The following is a 24,830-nucleotide window of genomic DNA, read 5'->3' as shown; positions in this document are numbered from 1 at the left end:
GAGTTTTCTTTCTCCTTGTTGAGCTATAAACATCATCAACTTCTAGGAAACAGCTGCAATGGCTGGGGGCAGCCATCTTGCCCCCCCCCCCTCCAGAAAACTCCCATGTGCCAGAAAAACAGGACAAATTTGGAATAGTAACATATAGCTGGATGCTGATCTGCTCTGACTCATACTCGCTGCCAGGATAAACCTCATGGATCCAGTCTGAACATGGATGGTCTCATTTTTTTCTCAATAACTGCTCCAAAGTATTTTTTTTCATTAATTTATGCAAAAAAAAGTGTCTTCGTAAGCACTTTCAGAACTGTGAAATAAATGTAATTGTAGTAACTCATAGTAAAACATAGTTACGCCTTCAGGAAATATGGGAAGTCTCATATTTCCACTCTCACTGAGGTTTATGAGTGCATCATGCTGACGAGGTCCTGTCCTCCTCCTCTGCCGTGCCCTCCACAGGATCAGGCTGCTCTGCCTGTGTCTGGCCCCTGCACCAGGCTAATCCTGGCTTGGACTCACACTGGGGACGTCTGAGTCTGCGCGCAGGCCCGCAGCCTCTAACCTCAATTCCCTGTTAGTCAGGAGGGAGATGCTGCGCAGCCCGGTGGCTTCGCCAACAGCAGGCTGGGAGATGAAGTGGTTCTACCTGGTATCTCGACGCATAAACATCCATTATCAAAGTATTTTCTCCTCCACCGGGAAGCGATGTGGTCGGAGCCCACTACAGCTGTTCTCTGCAACGGGGAAGGGCCGTCCCAGCCGGGAAAGAAAACTATACAACTGCCATAAATGTCCTGGTTTAAAAAGTGGAGGGTGGAGATACTCAACTTTTTTTTTTAAGAAAAGTTTATTTTTCAACTTTCAATTCAACAAAATATACATACAAACTGAGAGGAAGAGAAAAATTAATAAAGAAAACCATATCAACAATGATAAATGAATGAGGATAAAAACGGTTGCGAGGCAAGGCAGACAACAGTAAGAACCGACGGGGAAGAGCTCGCAAAACTACAACCCGGCCACCACAGGAACTGGCAGTGTGTCCATAAATGCTAAGTAGGGCCGCTACATCTCTGTCGAAGCATCGTAGTCGTTCCTGAGTGTAGAAGTCAGCTGTTCATTTCTGAAACCCATCTTCCCGTAGAGAGCGCGGAGTCAACTTCCCCCGTGAAGGCGATGGCAACACACAAGGCCAGTGAGAGAAACCTCCTTTGAGCTCTTCTTCAGCGCGCGTCAGTAGCGGTGGTTTCTCCTGACAAACAGGTTTGACCATCCAGTGGGAGGTGCAGTCCTGATGTGATGATGTCAGAAACATCGAGCCAGAATGTGTTCAGTTTTGTGCCTAACCAAGTGCAGGGTAAGCACGAGCCCTCTTCTGCGCTGCATCTGAACACGGGTCGGAGATCTCAGGTTAGTGTTCGTTTCTGCAGTGTGATTGGTTTGATGGAGAAAGTTATCATAAGTCAGCCTGCATCTGGACTTTTGACACAGTTCAGACCAGAGCACTGCACCCACTGTCACCCCCAGGACTCCCATTTCTCCCTTGATTAAAGTCAGTCAGGTTTTGGAGCGTCATGCATCAAGAGAGATGAAGTAAGACGAGGCGCGTCACCTTCATGAAGCAGTCCTTCCCTGTCATGAAGCGTTGGTGAAGTCGTTTCAGGCCCCATAACAGATTCAAGAAATGATCTGAACCGTAAACAACAGAAAAAGTTTCTGCTGGACGGATCGCATTTCCTCCTTAGGCTCTCAAAAGACGTCAGGCACCCATCCTGGTAGCCGTCCTCCAAATGACGAATCCCTCCCTGGTGCCGCGTTTCCAGGTTTTTATCCACTGACATACGTGTTGATTCTGTTTCAATGGTGTTTTGGGTGAAAATACATATTTGTAGTTCAATAATTTTCTGGACTTCATGTCACATCTTGATGACACGAGTCAAAAACGGGGTTATCGATTCTTCTGGAGATAATCGTAAGTGTCCATTTAGAGATGAAGTCTGCAGGAACATTTTCTTGAAGAGCGGACATTCCAGTTGACACCCAAAGTGGAATATTTTCCTTTTCAAATAAAAAAAGAAACAAGTCACATTTGGGTAGCCTGTCAGACCCCCAGATTATAGTCCCTCCTGGGTTTCTCTATCAAGACCCTTGGAGGCTGACGGTTCCACATGAAATGCCTGACATGTTTGTTTTTTTTAAACTGGATGGCACTGGAATCACTGAGGACTGACAGAGGAACTGCAGCCTGGGTCATGTGTTCATGGAGATACTCATGAGATCCTCTAGAGTGAAACCAGAAGTTCTCCCCCTGGAACGTGGTAGAACACTTCTAGTAGAACCGAGGTGGACACTGACAGTCCCAGTGTTCACAGCAGAGGAGAGTCACAGCTGAGGGATTCACAGAGTTAAACACAGTGGCATTCAATCTCTTTATTTACAGGATTTCAGGAAGAGGGCATTAAAAACAAAGAAAACCACATCTGAACATCACCAAGAGAAATTAAACTGACATAAAACACTGACGGTAAATAAAACAGGACAACAACTCCACTCACGGCACCAGGCTTCAGCGCCGCGGCGTAAAAATAAGCAGCATCAAGACATCTGAGAAGGATTCATAGCAGTAAAAAGAACGTGTTGATGGGTGTTAAAACTCCGGTCAAAGCTACCAAACACGAAAGTGAACATGAGCTCAGGAGCACGTGGGAAGACCTGGACGGCTTTCTAAAATACACCACAACTGTACGGTTACACGGTGACGACAACAGTAATACACAGCGTCCAGCTACACCTGGAGTGACACAAACAAGCAGGTTAACGAACTGAAGCCCACAAACTTCCCAGCAGGTTAAAATCAAGTCATAGACCCTCACGCAGTATAAAAACCATCCTCACTCGTTCACTCCCTCTCTATCTGCAGTCACATGATAGAGCAGTTGGTCCTGGTGGTCCACCGCAGCCAGCTCAGTTTGTCGTCCCTGTACGGGGGGTAGCGCAGGCCGTTGAGCCTCTCCAGAGCCCAGCCACGCATCATGCAGGCCCGCCGGTGGCTGAACGTCTCGAAACCCCAGCGGCCGTGGTAACTTCCCCAGCCGCTGGCCCCTGCAGGCAGACAGGACAAAAGCTCACGTGTGACATCAGGTGAACCTCAACATTTGTGTGTCATGACAGAAAATTCACTTGTTCATTTATTCATGATTGATGAGGTTCACAAAAGCACAATGCCCCCCCCCCCCCAACCCTTAACGGATAAGCGACATAGAAAATGGATGGATGGATAAAACTGACGAAAGACGATGTAAAAAAGCTGCTCAGCTCGTTTTCTGAAGCCAGTTCAGATTTGATTGACTGACTGACATGAGACCACCAGGAGGAACCCAGGCACCGCTGCACCAGGGTCAGGTCTGACAGTGGGTCCCAACTTTCAACCCAGGAGCCGGCAGCAGTCAGGGTAGCGCTAGCTAAGCACCTGGGTCCATGCAGTACACCTACCGACGCCTCCGAAGGGCAGGCCTGGCAGGGTCATGTGGATGATCCCGTCATTGGAACAGAAGCCTCCGCTGCTCGTCTTCTCCAGCACCGTGTTTATCACCTTCAGGAGGAGAGAAGAAGGATGAGCTGCAACACTGCAGAGACGCTGCTGAGGTGTGAGGCGGGGTTGCTCTTACAGAGGACTCGTCTGAGAACACGTAGAGGGCCAGCGGCTTCTCTCTGCTGTTGATGAAGTCGATGACCTTCTCCAGGGACTCCACGGTGATGATGGGCAGGATAGGACCGAAAATCTCCTCTTGCATGAGCACGTCATCTTCAGCTACATCTACCACCACGGTGGGAGCTGGCAAACAGTACGCAGTGTTAGGATGTAGGTGCATCCCTGAGGAAGGTACAGCTGGAACGGCACATCAGTCTGCTTCGATAAATACCTTCAGTACTACCGTGGAACCATGAACCAGCTACAGAAACTCTGGATAGGAACCGCAGAACAAAGCTAGTCCGAAACAAAAAACTCAGGCACCATGATGGAGCAACGGATCAAACCAGGCCAAACCCTGTTCTAGTGTTTAGTGAAGTCTGCTGACCCTGAAAGGTTTAGGTTCAGGAAGACGGTTAATGCAAACCTGGAAAAGAGAGGTGACCCAAGCAGGGAGTCCGTTACCGTGGTGTCGTCTGACCCTGAACTGTGGGACTGCAACTAAACGTCAATGAATTTAGGCTTCAGAACCGTTTCACCTGTAATTTAGATTTAAATTAACAAGTGCGATTCCATACTAAATGAATAAATTACATTCAAAGTTACTCCTTGGCCCCTGCAACATTTCCCCCTCTCTCTCCTTCAACATGCAGCCGTTATCATTTCTTCCCTCAAAATACTATAAACTCAGAGTGAACCTGAATGAGCTCACAGTTCAGGGTCAGAGCGGGTTTCTAGACACCTTCTCTGATGTCACAGTACCGCCGGCAGGTGAGGCGCCTGCCCCCCATCCATCACCCACCAGGTGACTGAGGCCTAAACATGAGGGATTTACATTCTCAGGAGCTACTTCTTCATTCACCGATGTATTTGTCCTCCTCGTCTGTCTCTCCGCCTACAACAACCTTTGCCTTGGACTTCTCCAGCAGCTCCACCAGACGAGTCCAGTGTTTCTGGGACACAATGCGGGACAGGTCAGGGCAGGTCCGAGGCTCCGTTCCATAGAAGTCCTGCAAGGCTGCACGCAGGGCGGGCACCAGGGTGTCACAGGTGGCCTTGGAGCACAGCACGTAGTCTGGAGCCACACAACTTTGGCCGGCGTTGAAAAACTTGGCCCATATCAAGCGGCGGGCGGCAGCTACAATGTTCACCCGTCCATACACGACACTTGGACACTTGCCGCCCAGCTCTAATGTCACGGGGGTCAGGTGGACCGAGGCCGCCTGGAGAATGCAGCGAGCCACAGCCTGGGAGCCTGGAGAGAGAGAAGAGGAAGTCAGCGGCCAACGTCGAACCAGGAGGCCGGTTAAGAGAACATCAGTGATGGAGCTGCTGGAGGAGACCTGAAGAGGCTCCAGCTGCCACCCGTAGCTCCACCTGCTCACGTCCCCGTCTGTCCATCAGTCTCTCCTCCTTTCTCTCCCTCTTTATCTCTGTCCCTCTCTCTCCTTTTGTCTCTCTGTCTTCCTCCATTCTCTCTCTTTGTCTCTGTCCATCAGTCTCTCCTCCTTTCTCTCCCTCTTTATCTCTGTCCCTCTCTTTCCTTCTGTCTCTCTGTCTTCCTCCATTCTCTGTCTTTGTCTCTGTCCTGCTCTCTCTCCGTCCCCACTGATCCTGGATCTGCTCCACCTTCCTGCTGGTAAAGGAAGGTTCTGGTGGCTGCTGTTGCAGGATGTGCTTGCTGATGGAGAATTGTTGGGTGGAGGTTCATTGAAGGAGGGAGGTGCTGGACCTGCTCTCCTTGGACAGAGTCAGGACAGAACTTTGGTTGGGGTTTGGTGACACACTAATAAACCGGACTTGACTCGAAGGAATCACGCAGCTTGGCTTCTGCCCTGGAGGCCCCTTCATCAAGGGTGAACTTTCTACATCTAATTAACGTAATGTTGGCACATTTTAGTCTCCTGAATTAGTTTTGTATTCCAAAACAAATCCACTGTTTTATTTTGCTGTTGCTATGACGATGGCGGTGTCCTGCTCACACTGGGCTCAGAATCTGGCAGAAAATATTCCTTCCAATTCACAAACTTTGCAAAATTGTTTTTTGTTCAAATGTAATCTCAGACTTTAGTGACACAAGTGGAGCAACTCTGCCACTTCTGTTCCCCCTGTCATGCACTAGAGGGCGCTGTTGTGCCTTTTGTGACAGAGTTGGTTAAAAAAATAAAACGGTTTGGATTGGAGTACATTTTCTCACCTTTTCATTGAAAGCAAGTTTTTCACGAAACCTAAAAAAAAGAGTGGATACACTGACAAGGAAATGTTTTGGGTTTTTAAAATGAAACTAGAGGATTTTCCTCAGATATGTTGAGTTTTCCATAATCACGGCACAAATTTTTCAAAATCTCTGGTGGGTGAAGGGTTAAAGTTCCAGTAAGTAAAGCAGAGCACTGGTTAGTGGGTTGGTCAACAGGTGAGGACGCTCACGTGAAAGTAGCGAACCACTGGGAGACTTTGGAATGCTGTTTGAATGATTCTCTCTCTTTTTTGGCCTCAAGTTTTTCTCCAACAGCAGCCGTGAACAGCAGAGGCGAATCTGCCCCACCAACCCCCCCCCCCCCCACCAACCCCCCCCCCCCCCACCCCCCACCCATCATGTGTGCGTGGACCCCGCAGGAAATTCTGGACACTGAATCTTTTATTTGTAGGGGCGTCACATTTCCACAAACATTCATTTGTGTTGTGCAGCCAGAGTGAAGAGCAACATGCACTTTCCTACACTGCACAACACACACAAACACACACACCTCACCTGTGTAGAAGATGTGATCGAAGCGATGCTGCAGGAGTGCCTTCGTCTCTTCGGCTCCACCACTCACCACTGCGTAGCAGTCCTGTCAAGGCGTGAAACGCTCCGTCAGTGTTCGTTGTCTTCATCAAATGATTTGGTCATCTGGCACCAGGCAACTCCCAGACTCACGTCTCAGGGTTACGGCTCATAAAATGATTGCAATGAAACCTAGAAGGCGGTAAGAAGCGGCTCTACCTGCGACAGGTACTTGGGGATGAGCTCAGCGATCAGCCGGTCGGTGGCAGGACTGACCTCCGAAGGTTTGACGATCACACAGTTTCCTGGTTGGAGGCATCAACATCAGCCAGACGTACAAACATCCATCCTCACCAGTGAAGGTGAACAATGTGATCAGATTGACAGTCAAACTAGCTACACGCCGCCGTTTAGCCCTAAGGGAAGAAGAGAAGATCAAACTTTGTGCTCAAGATGGCGGCGCCTGAGCCCAGTCCAGTCCAGAACAGCTTTCATCATTCACGAGACCTGCAGGTTCACATTCCAGCTACTTCCTGATACTCATGATCAAAGGAAGGCATCCATCTGTGGCGGCGCCAAGGCATCTTTACCATCGCATTCTCACTTCTGTCGGCTCACGCCAAGAACGTCAACATTCCCCGTTTCATTCTCTGGCTGGACAACAAACCGCCACCATACGGCCTCCATCATGTGTTGAGAGGGCAGAGTTAAAGCTGTAAACAGAACCCTCACGTTCTGTGGCTGTAAACAGAACCCTCACGTTCTGAGGCTGTAAACAGAACCCTCACGTTCTGAGGCTGTAAACAGAACCCTCACGTTCTGAGGCTGTAAACAGAACCCTCACGTTCTGTGACTGTAAACAGAACCTTCACGTTCTGAGGCTGGAAACAGAACCTTCACGTTCTGTGGCTGTAAACAGAACCCTCACGTTCTGTGGCTGTAAACAGAACCCTCACGTTCTGAGGCTGTAAACAGAACCCTCACGTTCTGAGGCTGTAAACAGAACCCTCACGTTCTGAGGCTGTAAACAGAACCCTCACGTTCTGAGGCTGTAAACAGAACCCTCACGTTCTGTGACTGTAAACAGAACCCTCACGTTCTGAGGCTGTGACTGTAAACAGAACCCTCACGTTCTGAGGCTGTGACTGTAAACAGAACCCTCACGTTCTGAGGCTGTGACTGTAAACAGAACCCTCACGTTCTCTGACTGTAAACAGAACCCTCACGTTCTGTGACTAAACAGAACCCTCACGTTCTGTGACTAAACAGAACCCTCACGTTCTGTGACTAAACAGAACCCTCACGTTCTGTGACTGTAAACAGAACCTTCACGTTCTGTGACTGTAAACAGAACCCTCACGTTCTGTGACTGTAAACAGAACCCTCACGTTCTGTGACTGTAAACAGAACCCTCACGTTCTGAGGCTGTAAACAGAACCCTCACGTTCTGTGACTGTAAACAGAACCCTCACGTTCTGAGGCTGTGACTGTAAACAGAACCCTCACGTTCTGAGGCTGTGACTGTAAACAGAACCCTCACGTTCTGAGGCTGTGACTGTAAACAGAACCTTCACGTTCTCTGACTGTAAACAGAACCCTCACGTTCTGTGACTAAACAGAACCCTCACGTTCTGTGACTAAACAGAACCCTCACGTTCTGTGACTAAACAGAACCCTCACGTTCTGTGACTAAACAGAACCCTCACGTTCTGTGACTGTAAACAGAACCTTCACGCTCTGTGACTGTAAACAGAACCCTCACGTTCTGAGGCTGTAAACAGAACCCTCCCGTTCTGTGACTGTAAACAGAACCCTCCCGTTCTGTGACTGTAAACAGAACCCTCACAATCTGTGACTGTAAACAGAACCTTCACGTTCTGTGACTGTAAACAGAACCTTCACGTTCTGTGACTGTAAACAGAACCTTCACGTTCTGTGACTGTAAACAGAACCTTCACGCTCTGTGACTGTAAACAGAACCTTCACGTTCTGTGACTGTAAACAGAACCTTCACGTTCTGTGACTGTAAACAGAACCTTCACGTTCTGTGACTGTAAACAGAACCTTCACGTTCTGTGACTCACCACCTTGCAGTTTCTTCAGCTCCCCAGATTATTTCAGCCTCAGGTGTTGATAGCGAGGCAATAACGGTCATCACAGTGTGGACTGATACCTGCCGCGATGGCTCCAATCATGGGAGACAGGACCAGCTGCAGCGGGTAGTTCCACGTCCCGATGATCAGCACCACTCCCAATGGTTCCCTTCGCACAAAGCAGTCATCCAGCTTAGTGGCCTGAAATTATCGGACAAATATAACAAGTGATGAGCTGTCGTGTTGGAGTTTCAGTGAACCAGCAGCTCTCTACCTGGACCAGGTGGATCCCTGATCGCTCTGACTGGCAGAGATGTGACTCGGGGCCTGGACCAGCTGGATCCCTGATCGCTCTGACTGGCAGAGATGTGACCCGGGTCCAGTCCAGCACGGCCACCATCTTACAAACAATTGCATTTTACAGTTAAACAGGCAACTAAAGCCTGACGAAGCCCTCAGTGGAGCCAGCACCAACTCAGCAGAGCCCAGAACCGTTTACGAGTACCGTTTACTGGTGGTTTAGCTCCCTGCTTCCCTGCCTTCCGCTATCAGACGCACAGATTAACTGCACAGCACAGAATCCTGTCACTGAATGAAAAAGAATTCTTGTTGAATTCTGGCCCGGTTCAATTCACTTGGTCTCCCTTGCATCATTTAGACCCAGCAGGACGCTGCGAGTCCCTCTGAACTCAGCTTTCAGTCAGTTTATACGTTGACAGGCAGGATTTTAACCCTTTCACCAACTGTTCCAAAAACTAGGACAATCATTGTGAGCCCTCATTATCATCGACCCCCCATTAATAACGCTGAGAAAGTTACCATGTTTTTGGCGCAGTACTCCAGCTGCATCCAGCTCCTGAGGTTACTGATGGCGTAGTGCACCTCTCCCAGCACCAGCTCGACCTCTGACAGAACCGCCTCGAACCTCGGCTGATTTGCAGAAACGCAAGAGAGTGAGAATGAAAATGTGTCAGTAAACGTGTGTCAAGCAAGCACAGGTTCAACAATGAATCGTGTAACTTTTGTATTCTGGTAAATGAAATAAAAGATCAGCTGCAACGTGAAGAGCAAAACCTCTGATGGCTCTCGTAACTGAGAGTCATGAGGCGCTTGGCTTTTTACGAACTTCAATATCTCGCTCAGTTGTGTTGTTTTGGACAGAAGAAAGCGGCTCCAATTTCCACCACAAGGTTTGTAAAAATCTCAGTCGTTAATGTTTTTTAAGGATACGAAGACTAAAATCCTGTTTGAGGAGTCACAACTCTGAGAGGACAGTGTGGTCGGATTTGGATCTCAGCTCACGAGGCTCAAGTGTGGGTTAATAATCGGGTTTCAATAGCGCCTTTACATCTGAGCTCATGAGGACCCTGGATGTTGCTGCGGCACATCAGCTTGCTTCAGACCACCAGCACAGCACGGACAAATGCACATGTGCCTGATGGAGAGAGGACGCCAGTGGTGTGTGTGTGTGTGTGTCCTGTACCTTGGCCAGGTCGTCGTGCAGCGCAGCTAAAATCTTCTCCTCGTTCTCTTTTAACATTGACAACAACCTGCTCAGCTGAGTCTGACGAAACTGCTCCGGTAATGTGACGCCTGAGCGAAAACTGGAGCGCAATCTGTCCACGACCTGACTTTGAGCTTCCATGCTTTGACCTGGAACACACACACACACACTTTATGATCAAACAATAACCAATAATAATGGTAATAAAATATTGTTAGAGGAAATCCTGACGGCCAAGGAGGGGCTCAGCTGCAGACCTCCATGTTCATCAGAAGGGGGAGGATTTTCTCTCGGGTGAGGCGGAGCATCCTACCTGAGCTCTATGAGCTCCTGATTACCTGCACCTCAGACCTGGAGAGGAGTCGCTGTATGTCTACCAGGAAGTGCTGGTGCTTGAGCCGCGTCAGCCTCCACCCAAACACCCGCAGGTTCCTCTTCGCGCCAACCAGCCTCAAACTGGTGAGGAGGAGCGAGAGCGCGCGTGTGCGGCTCAGGAGTGGTGGCGCTGCCGTTGCGTGCCAGAAGGTTGTTTTGCAGCAGAGTAAATCACAGTCCCAACAACGTTCATGTCTCTGGATAACAGTGATGAAGTAAAGACACAACCACGAACCGGGTTAAACGCTCCGCCTGCACAGCAGAGACGGCTAGCATGGCTGAGTGCTAGGAGATTAGCTGCTACCATAGTTACCATTTACAGTGTGGCGATGCCACGCCATGTTAAACCGAGACTACAGAAACGTCAGTAGGCGGGACACACAGCAGCATTTTAATATCACTGCATTTGGCACGGAAGTAACTGAATGAGTTGCCCTCAGTGTCAGAGATGCGGAGGGCATGCAGTCAGGTGACCATGGCAACCAGCGCGACAGTGTCACGCCATCACGGAGGCTGCAGAGGAGTCGGACTCCGGTGTCCCAGAGCCAAAGCTTCACTCGGATGGGACCTCTTCTCAGACATCGGCTCTTTTCCAAATCTATTCTTAGCACGCGGCAGTTCAACTTTTACAACACTTTTTTTTTACGTTCTATTTTGTTCGGATTTATAAAAAAGACACTGTTGTTTGGAAATGAATCGTTTGTTGCCTGTAGACTAATAGACAGAAACAATAGGGGCAGCTTTTGAAATCGGATGGAAAACAGATTTTGTTGCATAATTATCTTTTAAATCATCAATTTGTGTGACCCGTGTGCGTGTCCGGCGCGTGGAAGAACTGGTTTAGGACTCATATTTAGAAACGGCGTCCAGGTTTGGTTTGGCCACGTCGGCGTGTTTGGCATCAATGAGGCACAAGCACCCCCAGTCCCTCTGGTGAAGGTCGGGGTCCAGCAGCGCCACCCCACCAGTGGAACCAGCGGCTGGGCTCAGGTGGAGCTCATCTTCGAGCTGCTTCAGGCAGAGGGACTCGAGCCGTGAGACGACTTACAGCCTGAGCTACGACGAAGAGCCTCTGTGGGGCATTCAAGTGTTGTCTGGTAAATGTTACAAACCCTGGAGCCCTACAGACTCACCATCTAAAGATAATTTACTACAGTAGTAGGAAAACCACAAACACAGGAGCAACATGCCCGCTGGACTAGTAGACAGCATGACGTTCCCAAACCAAAGCTACAGAAGCCCTGTGGTGGAGACTGACCCCAAATCCGGTTATTCCACATTCTAGAGAGAGACATCGAACTATGCTCAAGACAAGTTTTATAAAGCTATCAACAGAACAACAACAACAACATTTCAATACATTAGAAGAACATAAACACCAGCACCTCATTATCAGTGAGATGTGCCCGCTTGTGGGGAGCAGGGATTCATGGTTAGCAGCGTCACACTCCGCCCGAACGCCACAAGTTGTTGAAACCGTCTTACCGTAATGTCTGGAGTACGCCCACCACCTGGAGCAGCCTGCGTAGGGTCGCCTGAGTTTCTCCGCGGCTCTGCTTGGTCACAGTTCTCCGGGTTTGACGCCGACAAAGTCAGGAACCTCGAATGAAAGTTGATTTTAATTCAGGCCGAGTTTTTTTTTTTACTGCAAAGACCACATTTCCTTCAGCGAACGTGCGGTGACGGAGGGAGTAGAATCCGGCCTGATATCAGAACAAGGGCCTTTCACTCCCGGTGTCTGACGTTCGTACTCGGACGGACGACGCAGGGCGGACACGCTGCTTGTCACCTCCGTTCGAGACTCCGCACTGATTTGACCGTTTCCGGGTGTTCTTCTTTTCCCGACTAATGTTACAGGTTCACGTGCAGCTTCGGGGGTGGGACGGTTCTGGTGAATCTTGAAAAACGAGCCTCAACTCGACAGGCAGAGAGATCCGGAACCTCGAATGAACCCTGACACCATTAAACTCCGGTGATTCACGTCTCTCGTCCCGCTGAAATCTCACCGGTCTGCCAACAAACCAAAGACGTGAAAGTTAATTGGAGACCGCAAACTGACGGTCGGGGAGACCGGGGTGAGATGAACCAGGCAGAGTGGATTGGCTTTGTTTTGGTGGTCGCTTTGTCGTCCTAAGGTTGTTGAACTATGAAGGTCTGAAGATGACCGATAAAAAAGGAGGTCCTATGGAACGAAAATGACGTTAAATGCAACTGAATGCTGGAGGAGAAAGCAGCTGTAACCAATTACTGATAAAACAGTTTTGACTCAAACACACAAGAGATTTTTTAATACGGACCTCAATTTAACAGAGACGCTTTAAACCATATTGTCATGTCCACTTTTTCATCACTCCTCCAGTAACCTTTGCTCTCTAATCTTCATGTTTCCACTGGAGGTGAAACGGACGCAGGATTGGGAACGTGAGGCTTTTACTCAGCACCACCAGGAAGAAGCATGGCAAGAGATCCAGTATGATGAAGTGCACTTCCTTAATTTGTGGTCACGTGACAGATGTGAACGTGCGTGGAGAGCCATGTCTGTCAGCACCTGCCATCAGCAGAACAGGAGACAAGGTGGAGAACATTTTCTGGTTCCACGCCGGCGTCTCTGGTTTGAACTGACGAATAATGAACTTTTACAGTTCAAGCACACAAAAAAAAAATCTTTGATTTGAGCCTCAAAATCTAAATTTCTTTGTGGTTTTTCCTGTAAAGGGTTGGAAAATTAGCATCTCGTTGGAAAACAAAAGGAACAAAATATATTTTAAAACAAGGTGTTTTTTTTTCTTTTATTACAATTTCATATTTGAAGGTCAAGTCGGAGCAGGGATCAGAGTGGTCGCTGGTTCAGTCCCCGATGTCCAAGTGTCCTTGAGCAAGGTACTGAACCCCTACTTGCTCCTGATGGCCCTATGACGGACCGGTGACCCGTCCAGAGTGAACCCTCCTCTCACCCAATGTCAGCTGGGATAGGCTCCACCCCACAACCCTCAACAGATAAGCAGTATAGAAAATGGATGGATGTCAATTTGTATTTTAATGTTTGGTTGAAACGCCTCATCACAGCTGTGTTTTTGATGAGTCCCTTGGAAGACCCTCAGGGGGGCCCTCAACCCTATTTTGAGAACCCCTTGGGTAAAAGTTTGTCCCCGAATTCACCAATGATTGAATGAAAAAAGAAACGAGTCCTCCTGCTGGTAAAACGCCCGCATCATAAAACCACGGCGGACAGTCAGCATTGATACAAAAACTTTATTCTCACAATATCAAAATTGACAGACCTACAGAGATTTTGTAGATTAAAAGGAATAAAGAGAGAAAAGAACGGTGAACGTTGGTTTGGCCAGTCGTTACATCTCTGGTGCGTGGAGGCTGTGTTAAATAGTGTCACACAAAACAGATGACGGTTAAACATAAGAGCGGGGGGGGGGGGCATTTCTGTACATAATCCCAGCAACAACAGTTATATGAAAAAAAATCATCAAAAACAGACAACATATGCGTCAAAGGAATTTGTTGAATCATTCATTGTTAAACTTCCTACTTCTGCATATTAAAAAAAAAAAAAAAAGATGGGAGAGAAAAAGAAATCTTTTCAATCCTAAAACTAAAAGACAAAGTTTGTCTTGAAAGTAAATCTACGATGGTGGAGAAGGTCGAGTTGAACCTAGAGAGAGAGAGCGAGCCAGCGAGAGGACAACAGATGTGGTGGTGGGGGGGGGGGGGGGGGGGTGAAGGCCATCTTACACAGCTGTAGAGAGACAACAAACAGTCATGGACCCAGTATGCACCTCGCCCCTACACCACCTCTGGGACTGCTCTGTCAGGCTTGGGCAGTGCGGCAAAAATCCAGCTCTTCAAGCGTGACTCGCAGGGCTTCGGCGGGTTTTCTGTCAAACTACTGAGTTCAGACTGACAGAACCGTCCAGCAACAGGGACGAGGGCGGCTGGTATGAAATGGTACCGGAGATTTAGACACATCATCATGGCTGCCCGCTCACAGGAAATAGTCAGCTACTGGCTTCTTGGAGGGGATGCCTCTGGTCTCCTGCGGCGCTGCCTCAAATATGATGAACTCCCGCTGTAAATGCTCATCCAGCTCCAAGATGGCCGCCACATTTCCACATCTGTTGGTCCACACAAAGAACCAAGAATGGTTAGAATTAATTCTATATATCTTGGTTCATTTCTAAGACTGGGCTCAACATTTCAGTACTTTGAGCATCTTTGCTTTATTTATTCTTCATGAAATCAACGGTTCCTTTTTACTTCCTGATGCACAACCCAAGGAAATCTTTCAAAGTAAGAGCAGGCTTTTAAACTCCACAACTAACCGAAAATAGAACTGAAATATAAAAATATATATTATATTCCACATTTGAAGGAAAGGTCTATCGATACATTGCCCAGCTCGACCAACTATGTGGTCTTACTACTCCACGTGACAAAGAAACAGATTAGCAAAACAAAAGAAAGCAGAGCGCTTTTAGAAAAACCCTCCTCTGCTCACAAGACAGCCAACAGGTTTCTCTTGTTCTCCATTCATGACAGGATCATGATGACATGCTGCAGGCCACTGGCTGAGAGAACCACTGAATCTGCTTCAATGATACAGATGTCCCAGGAATCCAGAGGCGGAGCCTCACTAGCAGGGCCGACTAGCTTCCAAAGACTACCAGAGAGGGGAGGTTTTTATCTCTTATCAACATTTGTCTCAGCTTTATTCGTCATAAGCTTGTTGACGGGTGATGTAATAAGAGGAACAACACCCTGGTGTTAGTCTGGTGGCGTTAAACAACTGCAGCTCCTGGATTTCGCTCCGGCTCAGCAAAATACGTCTGTGCCCCTGACGTGTGTTTGGGTGCCCGTGATGACTTGATGTGGCCTCAGCCTGTTTCTCTTTATCCTGCCACCAACTCCAATTGAAAACTTCTTTCTAAAAATCCATTTACCAGTCAAAAACTTCGTACCAGAGAGACCACATTGTGTTTTTTGCATTACACGTCAAAGCAGATGAACTGTGTAATTAAAGGGATCAAGAGAATACATGAAGAGCAGCTGATGTCTTTAAAAAAGCGACAGTGTAACGGAGGAGGAGCCGGTGCAGCAGGTACCAACTCTGCTCTGCTAAAAAGGTGACACGTCACAGATGCCGCTGCCTACCTGTAGCAGTAGTTGGGTGCGGACCACACCGTCAGCACCGTCTCATTGAAGTGCCACTTGTAGCCCTCCATGACCAGCTGATGCGCTCGACAGATCATGTGGATATCATTCGCGGCGTTGAACTGGGCCACCACATCACTCCCAAACAAGTAACCAGCACCTCTGGGACTCACCCCCCACCCTGTAGTATCTAGGAGCATGGAAGGAACACCAGTCAGGTGACCGTGATTACATCCAGTCCAGGGAGACAGACATCTGAGCACAACTGATATTAGTCTTTTAAAAATACCTCCTCTGGGTTTACTTGCTGTCAGAAACAAAGCATGTTGAGAAGTCTTGAGAGGATACACACCTTCAGGGTCTGACCACAAGAGGTCACACATAGGCCCATCATGGGGCACTTCCTGTTTCCTGTCAATGGTCCGAATCTGATCCAGTGTCTGGATGGAGGGAGACAAGCCACCGTGCACGCAGAATATCTGGGGGGAGAGGAGGGCATCAGACTAAGTACTGGACCGGACGTAACAGCAAATCAGAAGATCCCCACTCCTCCCTGTTGATGCCATTAGGACACCTTGGATACTAGTCAGGGGCAAAGCGAGTACGGGACACTCACCTTTCCGTCAATAATAGCAGAGAGAGACAGGTAGTCAAATATCTCAGTGCAGTATCTCCAGACGGTGACGGAGCCATACTTGCGGAGGCACTCATCATAGAAGCCATAGACCTGGGTGATTTGCCGGGACTCGTGGTTTCCCCGGATCAAGGTTATCCTGTCTGGGTATCGCACCTAAAGAGCAGCACAGCAGGTTTCAGATACATTCTCCTTCTGGCGAAACCTTTGTTTCATTTCACTTTGCTGGAGAGTCTCTGTTTGTGAGTGGCTGATTCCTCTCGCTGGGTACTAGCAGCGTTTATCCAGAGTCCAACAACACCAGCTCTGGATTTATTCCCGTTTCCTGACAGCTAATGGATGATACAGAGTTTTGTTGTGATGCTCGTCTTTGTTGGTGCGTGTCTCCAGAACAGTTTGCGGTGCAGTTCACATCAGGTAGCAGAGCAGCTCCAGACCTCAGACACAGAGGGACCTCTGTTCTACGACCTCTTCATCATCTCATCTTCCGCACTAGCTACACTACGATCGGCATCACCACAACATCAAAAATGTTATTTCTATTGGGGAAACTTTCATGGCCATCACTGTTTGTTACACCGGCCTGTGCTCCCCTCCCATGAACCAGTCTACCATCCAGTCCCCCATCAAGCTGGCTTGCTCTCCCTGCCTCCCCTTCCATGAACCAGTCTACCATCCAGTCCCCCATCAAGCTGGCTTGCTCTCCCTGCCTCCCCTTCCATGAACCAGTCTGCCATCCAGTCCCCCATCAAGCTGGCTTGCTCTCCCTGCCTCCCCTCCCATGAACCAGTCTGCCATCCAGTCCCCCATCAAGCTGGCTTGCTCTCCCTGCCTCCCCTCCCATGAACCAGTCTACCATCCAGTCCCCCATCAAGCTGGCTTGCTCTCCCTGCCTCCCCTCCCATGAACCAGTCTACCATCCAGTCCCCCATCAAGCTGGCTTGCTCTCCCTGCCTCCCCTCCCATGAACCAGTCTACCATCCAGTCCCCCATCAAGCTGGCTTGCTCTCCCTGCCTCCCCTCCCATGAACCAGTCTGCCATCCAGTCCCCCATCAAGCTGGCTTGCTCTCCCTGCCTCCCCTCCCATGAACCAGTCTGCCATCCAGTCCCCCATCAAGCTGGCTTGCTCTCCCTGCCTCCCCTTCCAGAAGCTTCCTTCTTCAACTGTTATTAACATTTCCATGTTTCCCACATTTTGTATTGTAAACTGTTTTCTTCTCTGTACCAACATCTCCTGCACGTCTGTCCCTCCTGGTGAGGGATCCTCCTCTGTTGCTCACCCTGAGGTTTCTCAGATTTTCCCCTGTTAACGGTTTTCTATGGAGTTTCTCCTCAGTCGATGTGAGGGTCTAAGGACAGAGGATGTTGTTATGATGCCATGAAGCCTGGAGACAAACTGATGGTGAAAACGGGCTCTACAAAGAAAATTGCCTTGCCTTGCCTTGTTTGGGATACTGCCCAAGACGATATAAAGGAGCACTGAAAATGGGAATACAAATCTCAAACAGAATATTTAACTTAAATAAAAGACAAGTTATAAGGCATGAAAGACGATCTAAATAAATAAATATTAAAACCAGAGTCTTTCCATGACCGTTAATGCCACATACCACCGCCATTCCACGTCATTTCTATCATCTGCTGGGCCTCCAGTGCTTTTGTTGTCATGGGAAAAAAGTACTGTTCAATCGCGGGTACCTTGAGAGCTAGCAGGAGGAGGAAGGTCTCCACACTGTAGAATCCTCTGTCCACAAAGTCACCCATGAAGAGATAATTTGTTTCTGGAACATCGCCACCAACCTGAGATGTGAAAAGATAAAAACAAGATTAAATTACTGTAATATACCCGAGGGTCATCAACATTCTCAGTGTGAAGCTTACAAGAGAATTCATTTACCAGGAGTGCTGTGCTGCTCCCCAGCACTCACCAGGCACTAAACCATGTCCTACAAGACCCACAATGCAAAATCGCTCTACAATTAACCTCCATGTGGACAGGCGCACCGGGATAACAAAACTGACAACGTCTTACGAACTGCTTCAATGTGATTTCGATGCAACAACAATCAGACGATATTCAGCAAAGCAAACGAAGTATAGCGCCGGTCTGTTGAGCGTCAGTGTTTGAGAATGTGGCTGAGGCTTTGCTCTCTAGTGGATGACACTTGCAGTTTTCTGTCTGGCAGCAAGAAAGTTCTCACAAAAGCGTATTGACTCAAATCCTTGTAGAGTTTGTGTGTTCTGTATCAGGACCGCGGTGTGTTGCGATGCCCGTTGTAATCATCACAGCACAACTGTCCTCTTGGTTGTGCACACTTCTGCGAGGTGCATGAGAACAACAACACACGGATACACAAATATGCAGTCAGACTACACGAGCGTCTTCTCTGATGCCTGCATGGCCTTCAATTTTCCTGCTTCTCCCCTCAGCGTCACAGATGGCTGTTCAGCTGTGTCATTAGCTTCTGGTCTCTGGCTTCCGGTGGGTACCAGGTTCCTCCCACAATCACTCCATTATCAGACTACTGGGCATTATCTAATTACACACTTCAAATGTCAGATTTAATCACAAGTGCGGCCATTTTCATTTCTTAGAACATTTTTTTGGAGAAGGTCCTATGTGTATACTGCAAGGCAGAAGAGATAACATCATCGGCAGTGAGGAAAACACAATATTCATAAAAATAGATAGAAAATAGACTGATCCTTCAAAGCCCGACTTGAAAGTTGTGGAGACTGAAGACGTTCATCTCAGCCCAGTACCATTATCAATGGAAAACTGAAATGTTCCCACTAAACCTGGAATGAGCAGGAAAGAAAGGGTCACTTACTCTGAAGAGCTCTTTCAGGTCATAGAACTGACCATGTATATCACCACACACCTGCAAGGACAACACAAGAATTTAGAGATATCTGCATTTAATCCCTCTGTGGTCAAGCAAGAGTACTTGAGAAAATGTTACGCACCGTAACAGGAGAGTCAACTCTCTGGACATTGCTTTCTTCAACCAGAATCTCTCTGAAAGTAGACAGGTGTCATTGTTATACTGGCTTCAAGTCAATCTAGTCAGAGGTGCATTTCAATGACTGGCAGTGAAACCAACTTCAGCTGACTTCACTTTCCATGAGCAGCTGACTGCAGAACAATCAGAACTAATCCAAGTCTCACTGCTGTGGTCCGTCGCTGATAGAGGTGATGCTGTGAGACCAAAAACAAGTCCCTCTCAAAACTGATTTGCCCTTCAGAAGCTTCACTCACACTGCAACCTTTCCTCACGAGTTACAGAATTGTGTTGCCAACAGCCAGAGAGAAAGAACTCAGTTTCTGAGTGCACTGCACTTGCTACTTCCCAACTTCCCGATGTACGCGACATTTTTCTGTGCAATTTCTGTTGAAGTGACGTATTAGCTTCTCAGTGATATTCTCACCTACCACACGAAAGAGTGAAATATTCACATCAGAGAATCTGCATCTCAGCTGGAAATGCAGGATTTGTGAAGCAGTTCATCACAAGCCCTGTAGTTGGTGAGCCCATGTTGAAAATGCACTGGTCCTAAACACCAGGGATGACATTTATTATAAACATGATCTAACCAGAGAAAATCCTGCTACAAGCGTGCTGCCCTTGTCTCTCCCTGCTACTGTTCCTCTAAGAGGAGCTCTGTTCAGACTGTTCACTGGAGGAGCCTGACCTGTAGGCTGGCGTGCTCCTCCCTGGATATGTGAACAGGCATTGTGTTGACAGCTGTGACAGCCACCTCGGAACAAATCATTTCCTCCTTCATATTTCTCAACAACTCCTCCTCTGGTCTGAGCTCTAAGCTTTCTGCCATACCGTTCATTTCCATTTATAACTGCAGGAAGCCAACATTTTGATCTCGATTAAACCTCGATTGTGCAGCCCTCATTCAAACTAATCACATTTTATCAAGTTTAAATCTTACGGCGTGAGGTAAATCTACCTGCTTAAAATCCAAGAATAAGAGTCAGAATTCCCATGAGCTTCTGATGTTTGTTTCTTGTTTATTGGCAACATAAGATGACAAAGAATCTCTGTGAGAGCAGAAAAGTTTGGTGTGGTTGCTAATTTCATGCGTGTTTTATTTTAATCCAAAACAGCACACACGAGGATCTGGCCAGTCAGATGTGCTCTGCTTCACCTCCACCTTTGTATCACACCACTTCTGATGCAGTTTGCTCAGTGTGCTGTCTTCCAAGCCACTGCATTGCCAGCCTCTTCCACACTGGTTATTAATTATTTGGTTTTACTAGTATCAGAGGAGTGTGTGTTAAATAAGATTTTCCTCTTAAACATAACCTCTGTGAGCAGCGTCTCAACCAGGTTTAAATTCTTGCTGCTCGCCTTGGTCATGACTGTGATCGCAGCTAAGAGGTTAATGGTGTGGATTGCAACATTTAGACAGAAGCATAACAACAGGCCACACAAGTAGGACGCTTTTTTTATAGCTGCGTATGTACGTACTTTACTAGAATGGGACGAGAACATGCGTGTTTATGAAGCAGCCGTGAGCTAACAGCAGCAGCAACAGCTGATTCAACTCCAGTAGCTGTGGTCAGACACAAACTGCTAACATTAAGAATGAATTTACCACTAGCACACAGGAGACATGTCAGTGCAAGCATGCTAGTAGCGGAGATAACCAGCGACTTCTTCCACCCCGCTCAGTTGTAGTTACTGTCAGATGACCTTCAAGGTGGGTGACGATAAAGAACGAGCATTAAGACATGACATGTAATAACTAGACAGGAACCCACTACAATGCGGTGACTGATGTCCTGAAGTTCTCACACCTTGGTGATAAAATACCGCAGCAGGACCAACAATATTACTTGGTGTGAGTAGCAACCCGTTATTCAATTCACTGGACTGCAGTGAGTAGGGTCTGCTGGTGTAGAGCCCCCTTCAACATGGTGACCAAAAGTTAGACTCACAGACATAAGAATGGAATATGATGGGAATAAATATCACCTTTGTATTTCAGGAAAGGGTTGTTTGACGTGTGTGCAACAGAAAAAATTAGGCAGAAGGTATTTCCTATCCAATCAAGGATGGAATAATCAGAAGGAATGCATGACATGGAAATCACTAAACAGCTCCCAGGTTCCCCACAAATTTTACTTGAGTAACTCCAGTGACATGATAGCTAGCTAAGCACATTTGGTGACCTCATTTTCAACCAAGCATGTCTGAAATGACAGCAATCCATTGTTTATGTTCACATCATTAAAATATTTCCTTTATTACTTGTGCAAACAAAATATTGTGGAGGAAAACCTCAGCCTCTTATGTGTAACCTGCACATGGAGAAAGCTACCAAAGCTGCAGGAGTTCTGGCTAAGCATCCACATAGGACGATTCTACGTGAAGGTATCTGGTGCTAACACCTGTGCACATGTGGGATGGAGATTCTTGAATTACCTGGCTTTGGCACAGAGGGCTTTGACTTCATTTTCCTTAATGAGCTCACAGCGTCTGAGCTGTTCTATCTGTCGGTCCAGGTCACTGATGTCCCCCATAGTCACACACATAGGGAGAAACTGCTCACACACCGGCCTCGCTGAACAGTTTCTGTCCTCTCCAGGCAATCAAAACGATTTCCTTCCTCTGAGGCAGTCAGGGCTCATTAACTCAGGATGTGGCTATGAAGATGAGGAGAGTCAGAAACTGTGGAGGAACAACTAAAGTGATGTGATTCAAAAACAACATCCACGAAAAGCGCATCATTCTCCAAAGCTACCGAATTAACGTGTAGGCGTTGACACACTTGATTCAAGTTAGTACATGAACATGATACGACACAGCAGTTTGATACAGAACACGAGGAAAGTCGAATTGGGTTATTAGTTCATTTAACCAGGGGACGTGAGAGAAAAGAAAGCATTCGTCAGGGAATGTGAGGCCTCTGGGGCGTAGCTACACATCCCGCTAACGATCGCTGCTGTGAGCTTAGCTTACATCACTGCTAACGAGAGGCGAACAAATGATTCTTTTAATAGTTTTGCCGAACACTTGACGTATCTAAATGCTTACATACGTCAACTGGCCATAAGAAACCGGCCCTGGTAACAACTTGAGGAATTCTGAAAAAAAAGACTGACGAATACTAGCCGGTCAACTACGACGGTCGGGACACCCGGCTAACTGAAGGCGTCAACATTAGCTACAGTTAGCGTCTCGGCTAATTTTGTTAGCAAGCTAGCTAACGCCGTTAGGACATATCGGCTTTTTCTTACGACACCGTTCAATCGACAGAGCAACGACTAGCTGTTACCGTGAAGTGAGCGGCGGGAGAACGGTGATACACGAAACAAGCTCTTTCATTCCGTGGACTGCGTTCGTTCGTCGTTCGCCGGTTCCTCTCCACTCCTTTCCCGACACCGACTTTGTCAACTCGTCTTCTCTCCTGCAGTACTGACGAATACCGCAGGCCCACTTCCGGTGCAAAGAGAAGTCGTCCGTCCTGTGATGACGTCATGTTGGGGGCGTGGTCACCTCTGTCGTCGGAAGGAGAAGTCCACGTTTTGCTTAAAAATAAATAAAATTAATTAATTAATTAATTGAAAATGCAACATGATAATTACATTAATCGTATAGTTGTTCAAAAATTGAATGTAATTTAATGGCCCATGTCTGACTGTTGCAGGGGCATCACAAGAGGGGTCTGATTCACAAAATACCAGTCTAATTTGTCTGTTTTTGAAATGCTTATGCTGAATTCAAAAGCCTTTTAAAAGCATGTAAAAAAAAAAAAGTTCGATCACTGGTTTTAGATAGATAATTTTAATAATAACAAGTATTGTTCTTTAAAAATATTATCTTCCTGTTGTAAAAGTCTTTATTATAATCAAAGGTATGAATCAAGTGAATTTGATAGATGGAGGATTAGCAGTAAATATGCAAAACTACAAAAGGCCAACAAACCATCCATCCCTCCATCCATTCCTCCATGTTCCCCCTCTTCTCCTGTTCAGGGTGGTGGGGGGTGGAGCCTATCCCAGCAGCCTTCCCCCTGGACAGGTCACCAGTCCATGGCAGGGCCAACACATAGAGACAGACAACCATTGGCTCTCCCAGTCACGCCTACGGTCAATTTAGAGTCTGGATTAACCTGGTCCCCTCTTGATGTCTTTGGACTGTGGAGGAAGCTGGAGTACCAGAGAGAACCCAGCAGGAACAGGGAGAACATGGAGACTCACCCAGAAAGACCCTGTGCTGCAGCCGGGGCTCCACCCACAACCTTCTTGCTGGGGGGCCACAAGGAGGACCACTGCTCCACCCTGCTGCTCTCGACAAAACCAAAAGGACACAAAACATTTACCAGACCATTTACTATCATATAACAACAAAATTAATGACAAAACTATTGTAATAAAATATCCCATTAAGTTAGGTTTTTGATGGCCGTGTCAGTACTGCTGGACAGATTTCTTCTGTTTAAATGTTTGTGAACTGCCAACTAATTTATCTCAAGATTGCTCAACAGCCTGTAGGTTATTGAGAGTTTCCTTGGGAGCCCAGAACATGAAATAATATTTTGAAAACCGTTTTGACTAAAAGAAATTCTCATCTGTTCCAGTCTCAAGCAAGTACGAGCAGAGTCCCCTTAAATGCTCTCAGGACTAATTGTTGCCACGGTTTTGACCTGTGGTTTATAACTGTGAGTTTCTGGGCAGGTGAGAACTCTGCAACATTCTGTGAATAGATTTTCATGCCCTTGTTTCACTGAAAAAGTGACACATTGTGTTTCCTCCTCCCCTCCTTAGATGCACCTCAGTGCAAGTCTGGTTGTCCAATGGTAGGTTCCCCACCTGCCACATGGGCCACCCAGGGTTGATTCCTGGCCAATGAATCAGAGCTCTCTCACCATTGGAGAGATCATTGCTTCGATGTGGTGCACATGTTTACGTGAACAACTTTGCTTGTGGGACCTAACTCAACTTAGACTGAGTGACATTATGAAGTTTTTCTTCTACAATGGAGAGTGGAAAGGTTTTAATGTGCATTTGTACTGTACATCTTTATCTGAAAGGCATCACTGCATCATCACCTCTTGTATTGATAAACTCAATACGGTACAAATAAACGTCATTTTGCTTTTATTTTAACTAAAGTGATACCTGAAATGAGCATCCAAGTTCAGCCACATTGCTCTCAAATGAAGAAATCTCCATCCGTCCATCTGAGCCCAATGTCTCCTCGCTGGGTGGATGAATCCATTTGAAACTCAATGACGCGTCGCTGCAACACGGACGTGTCAGCAGCAGCTCAGGCTAACATAACACCTCAGGACAGACGTGTTTTCCCAAAAGGAAAATATAAATAAGTAACGCACTGGTCCAGATTTGCGTTTTTCTTCATGATGTAGTCATTGTCTCCTCCTGGTACGTGCCATAACCTCAAGTGTTTGTTTTGGTGTCATTACTCAATGCTTTTATTTTTTGCACATTTGTTGTGCTATGATTTCATCTGGTTGTAATTCAACACACACATTGTCCTTCTCTCGCCCTCTTGGCTCCAAATCTGAGGTTCAGAGGCAACATGACTAAAATTTCAGCTCCATTTCATGTGATCGGACCAGC

The 24,830-nt window shown here is 47.3% G+C and overlaps 2 protein-coding genes across 8 annotated transcripts; both read right to left on the bottom strand.

Moving 5' to 3' along the window:
* Positions 1-2,415: 2,415 nt before the first annotated feature.
* aldh3b1 (aldehyde dehydrogenase 3 family, member B1) lies at positions 2,416-12,897 on the bottom strand. Of its 6 annotated transcripts, none has more exons than XM_086185399.1 (11): positions 12,728-12,897; positions 11,916-12,612; positions 10,035-10,204; positions 9,371-9,481; positions 8,632-8,752; positions 6,678-6,763; positions 6,444-6,525; positions 4,554-4,946; positions 3,669-3,835; positions 3,493-3,592; positions 2,416-3,102 (listed from the first exon to the last, which is right to left on the bottom strand). In XM_086185399.1, exons 3-11 carry the CDS (start codon positions 10,194-10,196, stop codon positions 2,921-2,923), a joined length of 1,404 nt encoding a protein of 467 aa, XP_086041525.1. In that variant the 5' UTR covers positions 10,197-10,204; positions 11,916-12,612; positions 12,728-12,897; the 3' UTR covers positions 2,416-2,920. The 6 variants fall into 6 exon arrangements, with proteins under 6 accessions (XP_086041525.1, XP_086041526.1, XP_086041527.1 ...); XM_086185400.1 differs by having other exon boundaries at positions 11,916-12,440; XM_086185401.1 differs by having other exon boundaries at positions 11,916-12,030.
* Positions 12,898-13,643: 746 nt separating this feature from the next.
* Positions 13,644-22,685, bottom strand: LOC147245671 (serine/threonine-protein phosphatase 4 catalytic subunit B). Of its 2 annotated transcripts, none has more exons than XM_086185407.1 (9): positions 22,523-22,685; positions 21,670-21,915; positions 19,196-19,247; positions 19,060-19,110; positions 17,927-18,028; positions 16,210-16,383; positions 15,946-16,072; positions 15,594-15,783; positions 13,644-14,557 (listed from the first exon to the last, which is right to left on the bottom strand). In XM_086185407.1, exons 2-9 carry the CDS (start codon positions 21,777-21,779, stop codon positions 14,428-14,430), a joined length of 936 nt encoding a protein of 311 aa, XP_086041533.1. In that variant the 5' UTR covers positions 21,780-21,915; positions 22,523-22,685; the 3' UTR covers positions 13,644-14,427. The 2 variants fall into 2 exon arrangements, with proteins under 2 accessions (XP_086041533.1, XP_086041531.1); XM_086185405.1 differs by having other exon boundaries at positions 13,646-14,557; positions 21,670-21,890; positions 22,523-22,682.
* Between the last annotated feature and the right edge of the window lie 2,145 nt (positions 22,686-24,830).

The sequence above is a fragment of the Aulostomus chinensis genome, chromosome 18 (assembly GCF_037954235.1).
Source record: "Aulostomus chinensis isolate RoL2024-O1b breed Wild chromosome 18, RoL_Achi_v1.0, whole genome shotgun sequence".
Taxonomy (NCBI): Eukaryota; Metazoa; Chordata; class Actinopteri; order Syngnathiformes; family Aulostomidae; genus Aulostomus; species Aulostomus chinensis.
This window is presented reverse-complemented; position numbering and strand designations above follow the sequence as displayed.

Coding starts and splice junctions, on each gene's coding strand:
- aldh3b1 (XM_086185399.1), bottom strand. CDS start 10,196: ATGGAAGCTCAAAGTCAGGTCGTGGACAGATTGCGCTCCAGTTTTCGC. Junction 9,482..10,034: donor TGCACGACGACCTGGCCAAG/GTACAGGACACA, acceptor TCTGCAAATCAG/CCGAGGTTCGAGGCGGTTCT. Junction 8,753..9,370: donor AGTACTGCGCCAAAAACATG/GTAACTTTCTCA, acceptor CGATAATTTCAG/GCCACTAAGCTGGATGACTG.
- LOC147245671 (XM_086185407.1), bottom strand. CDS start 21,779: ATGTGTGTGACTATGGGGGACATCAGTGACCTGGACCGACAGATAGAA. Junction 19,111..19,195: donor GAGTTGACTCTCCTGTTACG/GTGCGTAACATT, acceptor TTGTCCTTGCAG/GTGTGTGGTGATATACATGG. Junction 18,029..19,059: donor ACCTGAAAGAGCTCTTCAGA/GTAAGTGACCCT, acceptor TTCACATCTCAG/GTTGGTGGCGATGTTCCAGA.